The sequence below is a fragment of the Sceloporus undulatus genome, chromosome 4, assembly GCF_019175285.1.
Source record: "Sceloporus undulatus isolate JIND9_A2432 ecotype Alabama chromosome 4, SceUnd_v1.1, whole genome shotgun sequence".
Taxonomy (NCBI): Eukaryota; Metazoa; Chordata; class Lepidosauria; order Squamata; family Phrynosomatidae; genus Sceloporus; species Sceloporus undulatus.
The window spans coordinates 136,635,660-136,651,535 of record NC_056525.1 but is presented as its reverse complement, the minus strand read 5'-3'; the positions used below and the strand labels follow the sequence as shown (position 1 = coordinate 136,651,535).

General features: G+C 47.0%; 1 protein-coding gene across 1 annotated transcript in view; it reads right to left on the bottom strand.

Moving 5' to 3' along the window:
- NRG2 (neuregulin 2) overlaps nt 1–13,713 on the bottom strand; it is a 186,896-nt gene extending 173,183 nt beyond the window's left edge. The window contains exon 1 of the mRNA XM_042464379.1: nt 13,484–13,713. Coding sequence (XP_042320313.1) covers nt 13,484–13,713 — 230 coding nt within the window. The remainder of the gene's footprint in view (nt 1–13,483) is intronic.
- Between the last annotated feature and the right edge of the window lie 2,163 nt (nt 13,714–15,876).

The window sequence follows — 15,876 nt, the reverse complement described above, 5'->3', positions numbered from 1 at the left end:
GTAAACACATATGGATATCCACCCACTCCCATATGACTTTGTCACAAAGACAAATACAGACAGCGAAAGCATCGAAATGCATTCAAGTGACAACACACTTTCATTATGAGCACCTGATATTTCTAATACCAACCCTCTTGATGGAAATATAGGGACTTAGCTTGCAAATAAACTGGGAAGAAATGCTCAGTCAAATAGTTGGGATACTAGATCACTTCTAGTATTGTGGTCTTAAGGAGCTATTGATAATCAAACAAAGGATTATTATTACACCTCATGTCTTGAGGGTTATTCATATGGTAAAAATAATTAAGGATGAATCCAGGTTGTTGTCGATACGCATCCCGAATGCACCTTGTTAAGTGTGATACTGGGGGGGGGGGGGGCGGTTCCAAGGTGTTTTTTAAAAAATTGCATTCTCAGCAGTGTGAATAACTGATGTGAATAGACCCGGGATTAAACTCCGCATGCCTTGAATGCATTTTGAATACATTTGCATAATCAACTCCATGTTCATTAAAGTGCTGACAAATGTGTGCAACCAAACTCACCAAGATAGGCAGATATGCGGTTCCATAGTGTGTATAACAATCCAAGAATTCATGAATGAGGTTATTCACATCATTCCGCTAAAAACAACAGTGTCTGAATGGCCCCCTTAATGGCCTGTTTCCTTTGTAAGCAGACATCAAAGATACTGAAAACTGAAAATCCAATGCACACTTACAAGAGAGAAAGTCCTATTAAATTCTATGGAATCCACTTCTGAGTAAATATGCACATGGACTTCTTACTGCTGAGGGCAGTAATGTAAGCCTTTTGTTTTAAAATACATGAATAAGAAGACATGTAATGAAAAAATGTAGTTATTTCTTCCAAGCGTGGTGTAAATAAGCAGGCATCAGTCCTGTACATGGGCACAGGTTTTCGACTGCCACCTTCCACCTGTGTCAGTACAAGAGGAGCACCAACACTGCAGTCCCTGTGCATGTACATTTCACCTTTATATGATTTTGAATGGATCCCTAGTGGAAGGAGATGGTTCATGATGTGTGGATGTGATGAAGGAGTTTCTACTACCAAGTTGTAATAGGTTCCCTTACCAAAAGAAACTGCACTGAGAAATGAGTTCTTCTCTCTATAAAAGACTACACCACAAAAGCATAAGGTAATCCCAAACACCAACCAATGAAATACAAAAGGCCAACAATGTATTTTTGGAAAGCCTAAAAAAAATGTCCAATTTTTTTCAAATTTGCAAGCAATATCTGGAATAGGGATTTTAAAATTTGAAAACCATGAATGGAAAAAAAAGAGGAAAAACAGGCTTCTCCTTAAAAGACAACTATAGCATGGGAAATATGTTCTCCATTCAATACAATCAACCAAAAAATACTATTACAGGCAACTAGTTTTCAAGGTAGTAAATATGGGGAAGCCTTGCTTCATGTTAGAAATCTCAAGCCCTTCCATGCATTAGAATATGAGGCCAGAAAAAAAATTATATCACATTTTAATAATACATGCAACCAAGCAAAAACAGCAAAAAAATATTTTGAGTTAGTAGGCCACCGGTACCGAGAAAGAAACAAGTCCTTCAGTACCATGGGCAGTTCTCAGGAAGCAAACAACTTGTTCCAATGAGTTCTAAAATCCCACTAAGTAGCACCCCAGGCTCCATCCCCTTCCTGGAGTCCCATGAGTTTTATAGGGATAGTCTTCCAGTCTGGAACTTGTTTCCCATTTCTCTCCAGCCTGGAATATTGTCTGGTTCGATGAATCCACAATCCTTGCTTCTGAATGAGCTGATTCCTCAAGGAAACCAGCTCAGGAAAAATTGCCCCTGGTTCCCAGCTCTGTGGTCTCTGACTCTAGAGGTTCTTGGCTTTTTAATCTGGGTGTGATATCATGATCTGGGACTAGCATCTTTGCAGGTTGAACTACTGGTCTTCCTAATATGGCTGGCCTTTTGCCTTCTCATGGTTGGAGTCATAAGAGATACCACAAATGATACAGCAGTTGAGTAGTTTAGCAAACCATATGGTTCACACTTACACTTTTGCCTATCAGGGCAACCAACCCCATTTTCATACCAAAAGTTGGATAGGAAATCACTTTTTCATCTAGTAGCACCTAGAGTTGGGTTCCTACCACAGATATGAGCATCATGGCTGAAAACGGAAGAACAGATATTCAGATTCAACCATCCACAGGCATTTAAAGTTTTTTTTTAAAATCCAAAACATATACCTTGCCATTTTATACAAAGGACATAATTTTATATAATGGGTCTTGAACATGCACAGATTTTGGTATCCAAGCGGGGTCCTGGAACAAAATGCCAGTGGATACCAGGAGTCCACTATATATGGGGCCATGATCTCAAACCTAGACCTAAATGACCACCATCTTTTGTCCAATTAGTTATTAGCAATCAACTAGTAAAATAATGGATCAAGCTAATAAGAGTTTGGGTGCACAACCTGAAACATTCACATCCTTAAGCTGCAGTAACTGAAATACAAACCAATATGACCAGCTGATTCTCTGGCAACATCATGTAAGTGCTCTGCTCTCAAACTGCTATTCAGGTCAGAATGCATGTGAGTATGCTGATCACTTGCAACCAAGCCAAAGAAGTCTGCCTGTACCGGATCCCTTATCCTCAGGCCCACTGACAATGCAGAGCAGGCTCCACAAAACACAAAAGTCAAAACACAGATCCACTAGATGGCAGTGTACTGGAACAGCTGTGGTGAGGAAGCATTTTTTGCCACCATCATCATCATCACATTGGACTTTAAAATGAGTTCCAGCCTCTTTGTCTGGAACTCTCCCAAGTGTTTCCTTTTTATGGTGTTATAGTATCTTTCCAACTCTTTCAGTGCTACACACCCTAATATGCCAAAGTGTCAACTGGAGTCTACTCAATAGGAGCAGATGATTAGTGCTGTTCAGTAACTACTGAGTGGTGCTGGAGGAAGCACTGGTCAGTTTTAGCTTGTGTTGAACTGCTCCTAAGCAGTCATGTTGGTGTCACTCATTCTAGTTCACAGATAGGAAGGATCATGATATTTGATACTCTAAAAATAACTACAACCTCAGAAAGTGAAAACAATATCAGATGGAGATAAAATAGATTTTACATAGCCTGAATTACATGATGAGAGACAATCCAGATAAAACAATTCCCAGAATTGTCAGACTGCTAAAGTATGATTAGAAAGATTTTCTTTTCTTTTCTTTTTTCCGCTCACAGTGCTAAATACCAGAATGCTGATAATCATATCTTCACACCTATGCTTCTGGCTAACATTATGTTGCTTGAATCTAGGATTCCCAATTTTCCTTTTTAATTTAATTTTTTTTAATGGGATGCCTCACTTTCAAGGGCTTAAAATTTGGTCCTGCATCCAGGTGATACAGGGTGCCTCAAATTCTGTTATCTCTTGATCTTGGGAGAGTGGGCACCAGGTGCATTCCAAACCGGCTTCCCCCTCCACAGCATTTGGCATATGTTGCAAACTGCCCTGTTACATACCAAATGCTGGGGGGTCCATCTGTTCTGATTGTGATGCAGTGAAGACACCTGCTATTCCTCCTCTCTGGAAGCACCGAGCAAGGATTTCCCCAAGTAGACTTCTTATCTCAAGATGTCTGGCCTAAAATCATGAGATCTGCTTGGGCTTAGAGGTTTCCATAGCATCTGAAATCTCACAGGAGCCTGGACATATCACAGGAGGCTCCTCTCTCATAAGACTGAAAAAGGCCAGCCTCATACATTCCTAGCCAGTCTTAAGCAGGCCTCACAACCAGGAGGATCTGATCCATACTGTTGTGTGGAAAGCCCAGCAACCCTACTTGAATCTAAATTTGGATTTTGAAGTTGTGTAAACTACCTCCACAGCATAAAGGAATGAATTTCAAACAAAATATATATGAGCAAAGATAAAGAGAAGAAAATACTGATTACCTGTAGAGTGACCTGTATTTTATCACACAACCTCTGGCAAACATATTGTCACTTTCTTTAGTCACTGGACAGCATGCTAAACCATGCAAGATGACTTAGCTCATACTGCTAAGTAAGAATGACCACTTCAGATCACTCACATGCACTTAAATTAACTGCTGGGCACACAGATGCACATACTCTACCTCAAAAACAATTTGTGTAAACAGACTGTCAGCAGCCAATTCTATGAGAAAGTTGTTCTTTTGCTGAGAAACAAGATCACTGAAATGGTTCCTGGTGCACTGTGTGTATGGAGACTATCACACAGTGGAAAATCAGGGATTCAAAAAGCATTTTCTGGGCAAAGTTGCACAATCCTGGCAAAGATTTTCAGACAACGTCATGATTAGAGAGGACTTATCCTGGGAAGAACCAGGAATGCTCCAGCAACAAACCATTCACATGACTTCCTCTCTGATCATGACATCGTATGAAAATCTTTGCCACAATTATGCAACTTGGCTGGGAAAATGCCTTTTGAATCCCTGATTTTCCCTCATGTGATAGTCTCCTAAAGCTCAGACTTCATGATTATCAGGGAAAACCAAATGTCTCAACCATCCACATCACGGCAATATCTAGTTTTCAAGATTCTTTAATACTCTATAATGAACTGATTCTGTTTCACCTCAAAGAATAGAGCCTGGGATGGAGGGATGCAGATTAACAGGAAGCAATGTACAAATATAGAGATCATTATCCATTATCCATGGCTCTGACAGAGGTGTCTGGGGCAAGATAAACAGTTTATTTGAGACACTATTGAGAAGGTGGGAAAGGATACAAATTCAGAAGGATAGTTGTTGAGGCTAAAACAGTATGATAATGAAAAATGATTCAAGACTTCTGTTATTGTTTTAGGTTCAGTTGGTACCAAAGTTCCAGAAATACAACAGGATTAAGATGGATGATGGGTGTGGAGTATATAGTGTCAGAGGCAGAAAGACTTCACCATCCACCATTTGCCAAGCAGGCATCCAATGCTCCAAGGTCTCAAAGGTTCCAGCACAACTAGTCTACATTTCAGTCCTTGAATGAGAAAAGACACTAGATCAATGTTGTAATAGATTTCTTCAATTTCCTCCCTAAAATTATTGGGATTAGAGAATACCAGTAAAACTATTCACTATGATTAGAAGCTAGGGCTGTTGAACACACACATACCTCTGCCACCCCCTTCCTACTACTGAGTTTTCCAGATAGATAGATAGGGTACAAATGTATTCATTTTTGAGGCAGGCTGTGATAGTCTCTGCACTTCCGAATCCAATGAATTTCCAGGACTGTTCCAATTTGGATTTCATCCACTTCAGAAAAGTCCAACTTTGATTCTAACAGCTCATGAATCTGTCTGAACTAATTTAGTTCAGGATTACAGATTCATCCAGATCTAGTGTGCATGGCTACTATTTGCTCATATTTAGGGAAAGGTAGTTCTGACCTTGGCACAAATTGTAACGTTTAAGAGCAGAGACCTATTAAGGCAGAGCATATTCTTCTGTGCATAGAATGCAGGGGGCAGAGTGGAGCTGGCCATGGTCCTACTCTCCTCATAGTCAGCTGGGGGAACTCTCAGCCTTGGTCACAGTGCGCTGACCATGGTCCTGCTCTCCTGCCAGGATTTCTGCAAAACATCACCTGTATGCACAGCCTGGAAAGAATACAGATGACTCTAACAACACATATACTATATCTTAGCACAGTAGCTAACGCTGTGGACATGATATACACTTTTAAAAAATACAAATTCTTCCATAGTTCTATAATTTGCTGGAATTGCAAGGCATGATATTATTTTGTTATGACATGCTAGCTTTCCAGGATCAAGAAGAACCTGATGTAGCAAGAAGCACCCCTCACTATATGCTGAGGAAGTTACCCAGTCCTAGGCAGGGATAGAGCATGGGGATTCAGCATCTAAGCAGAACCTCTGTACACCAAAACTACCACTATTGTTGTGACCATTAGTGAAGTGCCAGAGTAAGGGAAAGAGACTGCTGCAAATCACAGCTCTGGTATTAAACTATTCCTAAGAGCCCCTCAGAAAGATGAAATGTCTCTCAGGCAAAACAAACTGTTAAAGTGCAGAAATAAACTTCACCGAGGTCCAAAACATACTGCAGAAATAATCCAGTTTGAGACTGCTTTAACTGCCCTGGCTCAAAGCTAGGGCATTCTGGAAACTGTAGTTTTCTGAGACATTTCACTTTCTCTGTCTGAGAGCTCTGGTGCCACAATAAACTACAATTCCCAGGAATCCCTAGCACAGAACTAGGGCAGTTAAAGCTTCACTGGGTGTTATTAGGGTTTTTTTATAAGCCATATTAATGTATCCTAATTTCTGAGAATGCACCTAAGGCAGCCTTTCTCAAATAGTGGAGCGGGCCCCCCAGGGGGGGCGCGAGGCTCCGTAAAGGGGGGCGCAATGCTCTGTTATGCAGAGGTGTACTTATAACAATTTTATAGACAAATGATCCTATTTACAGTCGCACAGGGGGCACGAAATGTTTTCTTCTTCCTAGGGGGGCATGACAGAAAATAATTGAGAAGCACTGACCTAAGGGATATCACAAATATTTGGATAATCAGAAAAATGAAAAAATAAGAGAGATTAGTATTCTTCGGTTATCTAATGCTCATCTACTGAGCTATGACCATTTTCAGCTATACAAACATACCATGAATTCTGAGCAGGAATACAGATAAGCCTTTATCAGCTTCTCAACTATATCCAAAAGACCAACATTAAGCAGTATGTTCTTCAGATTACTATCTGGAAATATCAACCATGACCTTGGCCTATAAATACTCCATCTCTCTGTCAGGACCCAGAATAGACATGAGAAAGTTCACATCCCACATTTATTCCTTCCTAGCAACTGAAACATCAAAATAATATTTTTATCATGACCAAAAGATGTGTTAGTTTCTATGATCATAGAATCGTAAATTTGGAAGGGGCTTCATAGCCCATCAAGTCCAAACCCTGTTCAAGGCAGGAAATCCAGCTAGAACATCCCCAGTGAGTAGCTGTCTAGCCTTTTTCTAAGACTCCCAGAGCAAAAGACCCCTCAACTTGGTTCCATTGTCAAACAGGTCTTACTGTCAAGAAATTTCTTCTAATATTCAGTCACAACCTACTCACCCACTCCCCATAACTTAAAACCATTAGACTTGCTCCTACACTGGGGCAGCAGAGAACAAACTTACATCCTCCTCTTTATGACAGCGCTTTAGATATTTAAATAGTGCATACATTTCACTTCTCACTCTTCTGTTCACCTGAACATGTCCAGTTGCCTCAACCTTTCCTCATATGTTTTGTTTTTCACACCCCATTATCATCGTTGTTCTTCTCTGGACCTGTTCTAATGTGTGTACATCCTTCCCAGAATGTGGTGCCAATAGGTGAATGCACTATTACAGATGAAACCTGGCTAATGCGCAATAGTGAGACTATTTTTTCCCTTGTCTTAGAAACTAGGGGTCTATGAATGCAGAGTAAATATTATATGCCTTCTTTGCTGCAGCATCTGGGTCATATTCAACTCATGATCGACAATAATCTCAAGGTTCTTTTTACATATACTGCTGCTAAGCCAAGTACCCCTGCCCCTGTCCCATAAATATACATTTAGTTTTTGTAGCCTAAATACAATACTTTATACTTGTCTCAGTTGAATTTCATTCAATTAGTTTCAGCCCAGTTTTCTAGTCCTTTGGAATTCTGTTCCTAATTTCGAATGTCTTGGCTTTTTCTTCTAGATTTAACATGCTCACACTTGATAAGGATTCTTCTAACACAGTGGTCCCCAGACTTTTTCAGACAGCCACAACCTTTCCTCTTGGGCAACAACCATAGTGCCCCCCATGCCTATTTCCTGATATTAAGTCTACTGTTCTACTGCAAATTTAAAACAACCAAATCTGGGAAATCTTGAACTATTTCAGTGTCTTCATCGTCTACTTTAAAGTTATATGAATCATCAGTTGTCGTTATTCTTCTTTTCTTAATCTTCAACTGTAAAGCTGCCTTTGGACTTTCTTTCTTGACTTTCTTCAGTAATTGTTCCAAGGCTTTGCTATTTTCAGCTATTTCCATCATATCTTAAAATGCTGATGTTCCTTCCTCTAATTTTCATGGCTCTTTTCCCTGGATCTAATCCTGCTTTACATATGATATGGTCATCATACAGGTTAAACAGACTGATAAAATGCAGCCTTGCCTGACCCCCTTTCCAACTGGAAACAATTCCTTTTCTCCTTATTCTGTCCTAAAGTAGCCTTGTTTTATCCTTAGTAGAGGTTACGCATCAGCACAATCAAATGTTATGGCTCTTCATCAACCTCGAAAAAAGTGACTAGCAGGGTGCCACAAGGTTCTGTCCCGGGCCTAGTGCTATTCAGTATCTTTATCAATGACTTCGATGAAATTGGATTGGAATCAAAGGCCTGCTTATCAATTTTGCAGATGACACCAAATTAGGAGGGGTAGATAATATCCAAGAGACTAGGATGAGAATTCAAAATTACCTTAACAGATTAAAGAACTGGGCCAAAATTAACAATATTAATTTCAACAGAGAGAAGGACAGGTTGCTTACCTGTAACAGTATTTCTTCGAGTGGTCATCTGCGAATACATACAAATGGGTTTCACTGCGCCTGCGCAGTGCTGCTCGCAACCTACTGGAATCACTGGGCAGAGTTTACTCTGCAACATATTGAAACTTTTTGGCGGTAACTCCGCCCACCCGTTATAAGGCCCCTGCCTTCCCGCTCTTTTCCCCAGTTCCGCAATTTTTCCGCCAAGCAGGCGATGGAAAGAGCCAATAAGAGCAGGACACTGAGGGGACGGACGGGTGGGATTTGTATGTATTCGCAGATGACCACTCGAAGAAATACTGTTACAGGTAAGCAACCTGTCCTTCTTCTTCGTGGTCTCTGCGAATCATACAAATGGGTTTAGACTGACAAGCTCAGGTATGCGGCGGAGGGAGTGTCCTGAGACCAAAGCTAAGGTAAACCAAAGGTATATTTATTGTAACAATAAACACCTTGAACCATAAAAAGCGTCAGTCTTCTTTGTTCATGAAAAGTCAACATAGCAAACATTGCTAAACCTGAGGAGGGAACAGAGGTCATGCAAGACCGGTCCCATAGACATTGTGCAACCAACATTCAACAGAATGTAAAACAGTGGCCTTCTGTACATGGACACAGAAACACAAACATCAGTAGTGCAATCAATGCAACCCTGAAACCAACACAGCCCTCCCAAAAGCTGCGTCTCGGATGGCCCTGGGGTCCAACCTATAGTGCTTAATAAAAGTCAGAGGTTGGGACCAGACAGCAGCCTTGCAGACATCCTCCAAGGGAATCCCTGACAGGAATGCAGAGGATGCTGCCATTGACCTTGTGGAATGGGACCGAACCCTGCCAGGGAGAGGTTTGCCCAACAGTTCGTAGCAGAGGTGGATGGTACCAGCCACCCATTTGGAAAACCTCTGCGCAGACACAGGCAACCCCTTCTTCGGTTCCGAGTAGCATTGGAACAGTCTCTCGGACCGACTGGAGGCAACAGTTCTGTCCAAATAAAACACCAGTGCTCTCCTGACATCAAGATAGTGTAGGCGTCGCTCCGCATCCGACGTCGGGTTGGATGCGAGAGTGGGTAACACAATGTCTTGGCACATGTGGAAAGCAGACACAACCTTCGGCAAGAAGGTGATGTCTGTACGGAGGACCACTTTGTCCTTGTGAAACCTCAGGATTGGCTGGTCCCTCCGTAAGGCACAGAGTTCGCCCGCACAGCGGGCAGAGGTGATGGCCACAAGAAAAGCGGTTTTCCAAGTCAATAGTCTCAAGTCCGCTGTGGCCATCGGTTCAAAGGGCTTCGATTGGAGGGCGGACAGTACCGTCTCCAAGCTCCAAGCCGGCGTTGGTACCGACACAGGAGGATACAGGTTGGCACAACCCTTCAGGAACCCCTTCACCAAGGGGTCTTTGAAGAAAGAAACCCTCCCCCCGAACTGGTATTTGGCACAAATGGCAGACAGGTAGCATTTGATGGATGTGAGGGACAGCCCCTCATCCAAAAGTGCCATCAAAAACTCCAGCACCACTGGAATGGAAACCTGAGCAGGAGACAAGCCCTTTTGGTCAAGGAAGAGGCAAAATCTCCTCCATTTCAGGGCATAAGACCGCTGGGTGGAAGGTTTCCTCGCAGCCAGGATCACCGTCCTCACTGCCTCCGGCAGGGCAGTCAGGGCTGTATCCTCCAGGCTACCAGCGGCAGGCTCTCGATGTCGCTGGTAGATGGATGGTGGAGAATCCGTCCGTCCTGGATCGACAGCAGGTCCGGACGAGGGTCGAGACGGAAGAAGCATCTCCTGGAGAGGTGGAAAAGGGATGCGAACCACGGCTGTCTCGGCCACCACGGGGTGACCAGGATCGCATGCGAGTGGTCTGTTGTCATCTTGGACACCACTCTGATGATGAGAGGGAATGGAGGGAAGGCGTAGAGGAACTCCCCCGTCCAGAGGAAGGCGAATGCGTCTCCGAGGGATCCGTCCAATCGCTTCCTGGAGCAGAACTGGGGACAGTGGCTGTTCCATCTGGTCGCGAAGAGGTCGATCCGGGGGGTTCCCCACCGGTCGAAGAGGTCGCTGACCCTCTCAGGATGGAGCCTCCACTCGTGGCACACCGATGGAGATCTGCTGAGGCGGTCTGCCAACTCGTTGTCCTCTCCGGGAAGATGAATCGCCTGGAGGAGGACGCGTCTCTGGATGCACCAGTCCCAGATGCGGAGCGTGAGGTCGAGCAGGGTCCTGGATCTGGTACCACCTTGCTTGTTGATGTAATACATCACGGTGGTGTTGTCTGTCCTCAGGAGGACCACCCTTCCTGTGACAGCAAACTCGAACGCCCTCAATGCCTTTTCCACTGCGAGCATCTCCAAAGCGTTGATGTGGAGGAGCTTGTCTTGCGCGGACCACCTGTCTTTGACGACGAGGTCGAGCAGGTGGGCGCCCCATCCCTCCAGGGATGCATCGGTTGTCAGAGTCAGTTGTACCTGGGGCTGATGAAAGGGCATCCCGGTGCAGACGTTGGAGCTGTCTAGCCACCATCTGAGGGAAGCGGCCACCGGTCTCGGTACCGTGAGCCACTTTGACGGAGGGTCCTCCAACGGAGAGAAGATGGAGAGAAACCAGGATTGGAGAGGCCGAAGACGAAGTCTTGCCCAAGGGGTGACGAATGTCGTCGATGCCATGTGGCCCAGGGCGACTTGGACATCTCTGGCTCTCACCCTTCTGTGGGAGATGCACGGCCTGAGGGACGTTGTCAGGGCCTGAAACCGATCCGGAGGGAGGAAGGCTAAGCAGTTTTCGGAGTCGAGGATGGCCCCGATGAACTTGACCTGCCTGGTTGGTGTGAAGTGGGACTTTTCCCTGTTGATGACCAGCCCGAGGGAGTCCAATAGGTGCAAGGCGAACGAGACTGCCTCCTGCAGCTCGCCTTGGGATTCGGCTGCAAACAGCCAGTCGTCCAGGTAGGGAAAGACCATGAAGCCCTTCTGATGAAGGTATGCCACCACCGGTGCCATGCACTTTGTGAAGACTCGTGGAGCCGTGGCCAAGCCGAAAGGAAGCACGTTGTAGTGATACGAGGTGGAGCTGACAACGAAGGCGAGGAATCTCCGGTGGGACTCTCGGATCCCGATGTGGAAGTAGGCGTCCTTCAGGTCGACGGTCGCAAACCACAGACCCTGGTGGAGTAGAGGCAGAATGGAAGCCAAGGTTACCATTCGAAAACGGCGGTAGTCCAGGAACAAATTCAATTGTCTCAAGTCCAGGATGGGCCTGATGCCCTCATCCGCTTTCGGTACCGTGAAGTACCTGGAGAAAAAGGCCCGAGGACATTGGTCGGGCGGCAAAGGGGAGATTGCCCCTTTACCAAGCAAGGCGCGCACTTCGTCGAGAAGGATGTCCGAGGGGGGAGTGGACATGAAGGCTCCAGTTGGCAGGAGCTCTTGGAACTCGAGGGCATAACCCCTACGGACGATGTTGAGAACCCACGAGTCCGATGTTATGGAGGCCCAGATGTTAACAAAGGGCCTCAGAATGTCCAAAAAGAAGAGGGGTGAAGGAGGGACGAAGCGCGCTGCGTCCCTTCAGGTTCTCTTCTTCCCCTGGTCAGTGTCCTGCCGGCGGGACTTGCGGTACCGAGGCGGGAAGTTGCGACGGCCAGAGGAGGAGGAAGACTGCGAGAGGAAGCGGTGTCTTTGGGAGCCCTGCTGCTGGGACTGTCGATCCCGGGAGAAGGTCCCCTGTGACTGACCTTGCGGCTGCCACGGGCGCTGTCGCTTCCGAAACGGAGAAGCCGGTGCTGAGGACATGCCATGCTTCTTCGCCGCCGCCTTCATCCTGAACTTCCTGTTCAGACGGTCGTCGGTCTCGGCGTGGAAGAGCCCGGTGCCGTCAAGGGGCATGTCCTCGATGGCCGCCCTGACCGTGGGGTTGAGGTCCGAGGCCCTCAACCAGGTGTGGCGTCCAAGTCAGCCATATTCCTGGAAGTGGTGATGAGCCAGCTTCCTATGGAATGAGTCTCGTCTCTGATCTCCACCAGCTGCCTCTGGATGTCATCTGGGACGTCCGGGACGAGGGGGGAGATCCGTTCCATGAGGGTCTGGATGTAGGCCCCCATGCAGGCGGTGTAGTTGGCGGCCTTGACCCCAAGGGCCGATGCCGAGTAGGCCTTCTTGGCCAGTCTGTCCACCTTTTTCGCCTCCCGGTCGACAGGGGAGGTCGCCTGCTTCGGGACGAAGCTGTGTTGGGCTCCGTCCACGATGGCAGAGTTCGGCCTGGGGTGGTCGGCCAACCAAGGACAGCTCGCCGGGGCGACTCTGTAGAGCGACTCCACCTTGCGTGAGGGGGCCGACAGGGTGGCCGGGGAGTCCCAGGACCTCTTCACGGTGGTCTGGAGTGACAGAAGGAGAGGCAGGCAAGGAGGAGTAGGCACTCGACCGTGCACCCGACGCTCAACCGGGTCCTCAGCGTCGTCTTCCGCGGAAGCGAGCTCGATGTCGAGAGCCCTCGCCATCTTGACGACATGTTCGGTGAAGGACCGGACGTCATCCGACGGGGAAGACGGCTCCGGGTTATGCATCCTCTGGGGCGAGGCCGGCCCCGAGAGGACATCCTCGTCCGAAGGTGCTTCAGACGGAAGCAAGGGCTCGTCGTCGGAGTCCAGATCAGAGGAGAGGGGGTCCTTCACTCTAACCTGGGATCTCGGGCGGGTTGGAACAAGGTCCGCTGAGGATCGCGAGCGCCTGCGAGGTGGAGACGGCGATCTCTCGTAGACAGATACGGTCGGGACCGATCTGGACGGGGTGCCTTGGTCTGCAGGATGGGGGTTCAGCCTGGTGAACTCCTTCATCGCTCTGTCCTCCAAAACCGACAAGTAATACCGGCGCGATTGCGTATTGAAGAACAGGTCTGGTATTTCATGCCCGCGGGGCTGGTCTTCCTCGTCGTCGGTTCCAGGATGGGAGGGCGACTGATGTTCTGGCGAGCGAGGAATAACGGTGTCGTCCGTCCCGTGGACAAAGTCCATGGTGGACAGAGGCCGTGGGGTGTCCGGTACCGGAGTCCGTCGACCTCCCGGCGTCGGCTCCGGATCGCGTGGAGCTGCCGACATGGAAGCGCGGGCCTGTTTAGACGGGGAGCGCTTCTTCTCCTTCGCCTTCGGTGGGTCGGTGGTGGGCCGATCTTTGGAGGACCCGCTGCCGACGAGGAAGGTCTTGGAGACTTTGCCCCTTCCGAAGGTACCGCCAGCTCCTTAGGCTTCGAAGCGTGGCGAGATGCCTTGGATGCCTTGGACGACGAAGGCAAGACGAGATGGACCTCCGGCTCGGTAGCCTTCTTAGAATGCGAGCCGTCCGACCTCCTCGTCGGTTTGGAGGCCGCCTCGGTACCCTCAGTCCCCGAAGACTTATGGGGGCGCTTGGAGGGTTCGTCGGTGGCGCTGGGCAGTTTGGAGCCACGGGCCACATCGGAGATGGTGGAAGAGGTTGTCCCGGCCGGGACACACACCACGCTGGGAACGGCGGCCCTCCCCGATGTCACGCTGGACACACTGGCCCGAGAAGATGAGGCGGGGGGCGCGGAAGGCGGGACAGAAGACGACCGCGAACCCCCCTCTTGTACCTTGCCGAGGGCAATCGCCGAAGTGAGCCGGGACTCACGGTTCTTCCGGGCCTGGGACGAGAGGGATCTGCAGAGGAGGCAGGCCTTGGTATCATGGTTCTTGCCAAGGCACAGCAAGCAGGAGGAATGCGGGTCCTGGACGGGCACCTTGCCCCCACAAATGTCGCACTTCTTGAAGGGTGCAGGCATTTTCGAGGTCGTCAGAGCCAGAGGAGAATCCGTAAACGAGGTCAACAGTCCGAAAGTCCGAAGTTACCAGGGGCGGGAGACAAAGAATGGTCAAGAGTACAGTCCGAGGTCAAAAAACGAAAGTGATTCCAAGCAAGCGAAGCAAGCGAAAGTTCCCTGAAGCAGCTAGCGCGGCGGAAAAAAGGAACTGGGGAAAAGAGTGGGAAGGCAGGGGCCTTATAACGGGTGGGCGGAGTTACCGCCAAAAAGTTTCAATATGTTGCAGAGTAAACTCTGCCCAGTGATTCCAGTAGGTTCCGAGCAGCACTGCGCAGGCGCAGTGAAACCCATTTGTATGATTCGCAGAGACCACGAAGAAGAAATGTAAGGTACTATATATACATAGGCAGAAAAAATGAAATGCACAGATGAAGGATGTGGCCCACCTGGCTTGGCAACTGTACATGTGAAATAGATCTAGGAGCCTTCATAGACCACAAACTGAACATGAGTCAACAGTGTGATGCAAAGCTTTAAAAGCAAATATGATCCTAGGCTGCATCAGTAAGAATGTTGCGTCTAGACTGAAGGAAGTAATAGGACCACTCTATTCTGCTTTGCTGAGACCTCATCTGGAATATTGTGTCCAGTTCTAGGCACCACAATTCAGGAGGGATATTGACAAGATGGTGCATGTCTAGACGTGGGTAACCAGACTGGTAAAAAGTCTAGATACCATGCCCTATAAGAAGCATCTTAGGGAGCTGGGTCTGTTTAGCCTGAAGAAGAGAAGATTAAGAGGTGATATGATAGCCCTGTTTAATTGTTTGAAAGGATGTCATACTGAAGATGGAGCAAGTTTGTTTTCTGCAGCTCCAGAGAATAGGACCCAGAGCAATGGATTTAAACTACAGGAAAAGAAATTCCACCTAGACATTAGGAAGAACTTCCTGGCAGTAAGAGCTATTCAGCAGTGGGACGCACTCCTTCAGAGTATGGTGGAATCTCCTTCTTTGAAGGCTTTTAAACAGAAGCCGAATGACCATCTATCGGGGGTGCTTTGATTGTGCATTCCTGCATGGCAGGGGGTTGGACTTGATGGCCTTTGCTGTCTCTTCCAGTTCTATGATCCTATGATCCTGATTCTATGGCCTGTGCTACAATCTGCTCCTCGTCTTGTTTTTGCAGAGATAATAGAGCATCTGCTTCCAATTATATAGTCAATTTAATTTCTATATAGGCCATCAGGTGATGTTCATGTATACAGACACTTTTTTTGGTTGCTTGAAGAATGTATTTGTGATGAACTGTTGGACTCATAAAGTTCATTCATTGGCTCCTGTTTCATTTCTTGATCCTAGGCCAAATTTTCCTACAATCTTTGATTCTGTTCTGTTTCCTATTTTTGAATTCCAATTGCTTTAACAATAAGTCCTGCTGGTGTGTGGTCAGCTTCCTCCTAGACTCCACCACAGAATCACTATGT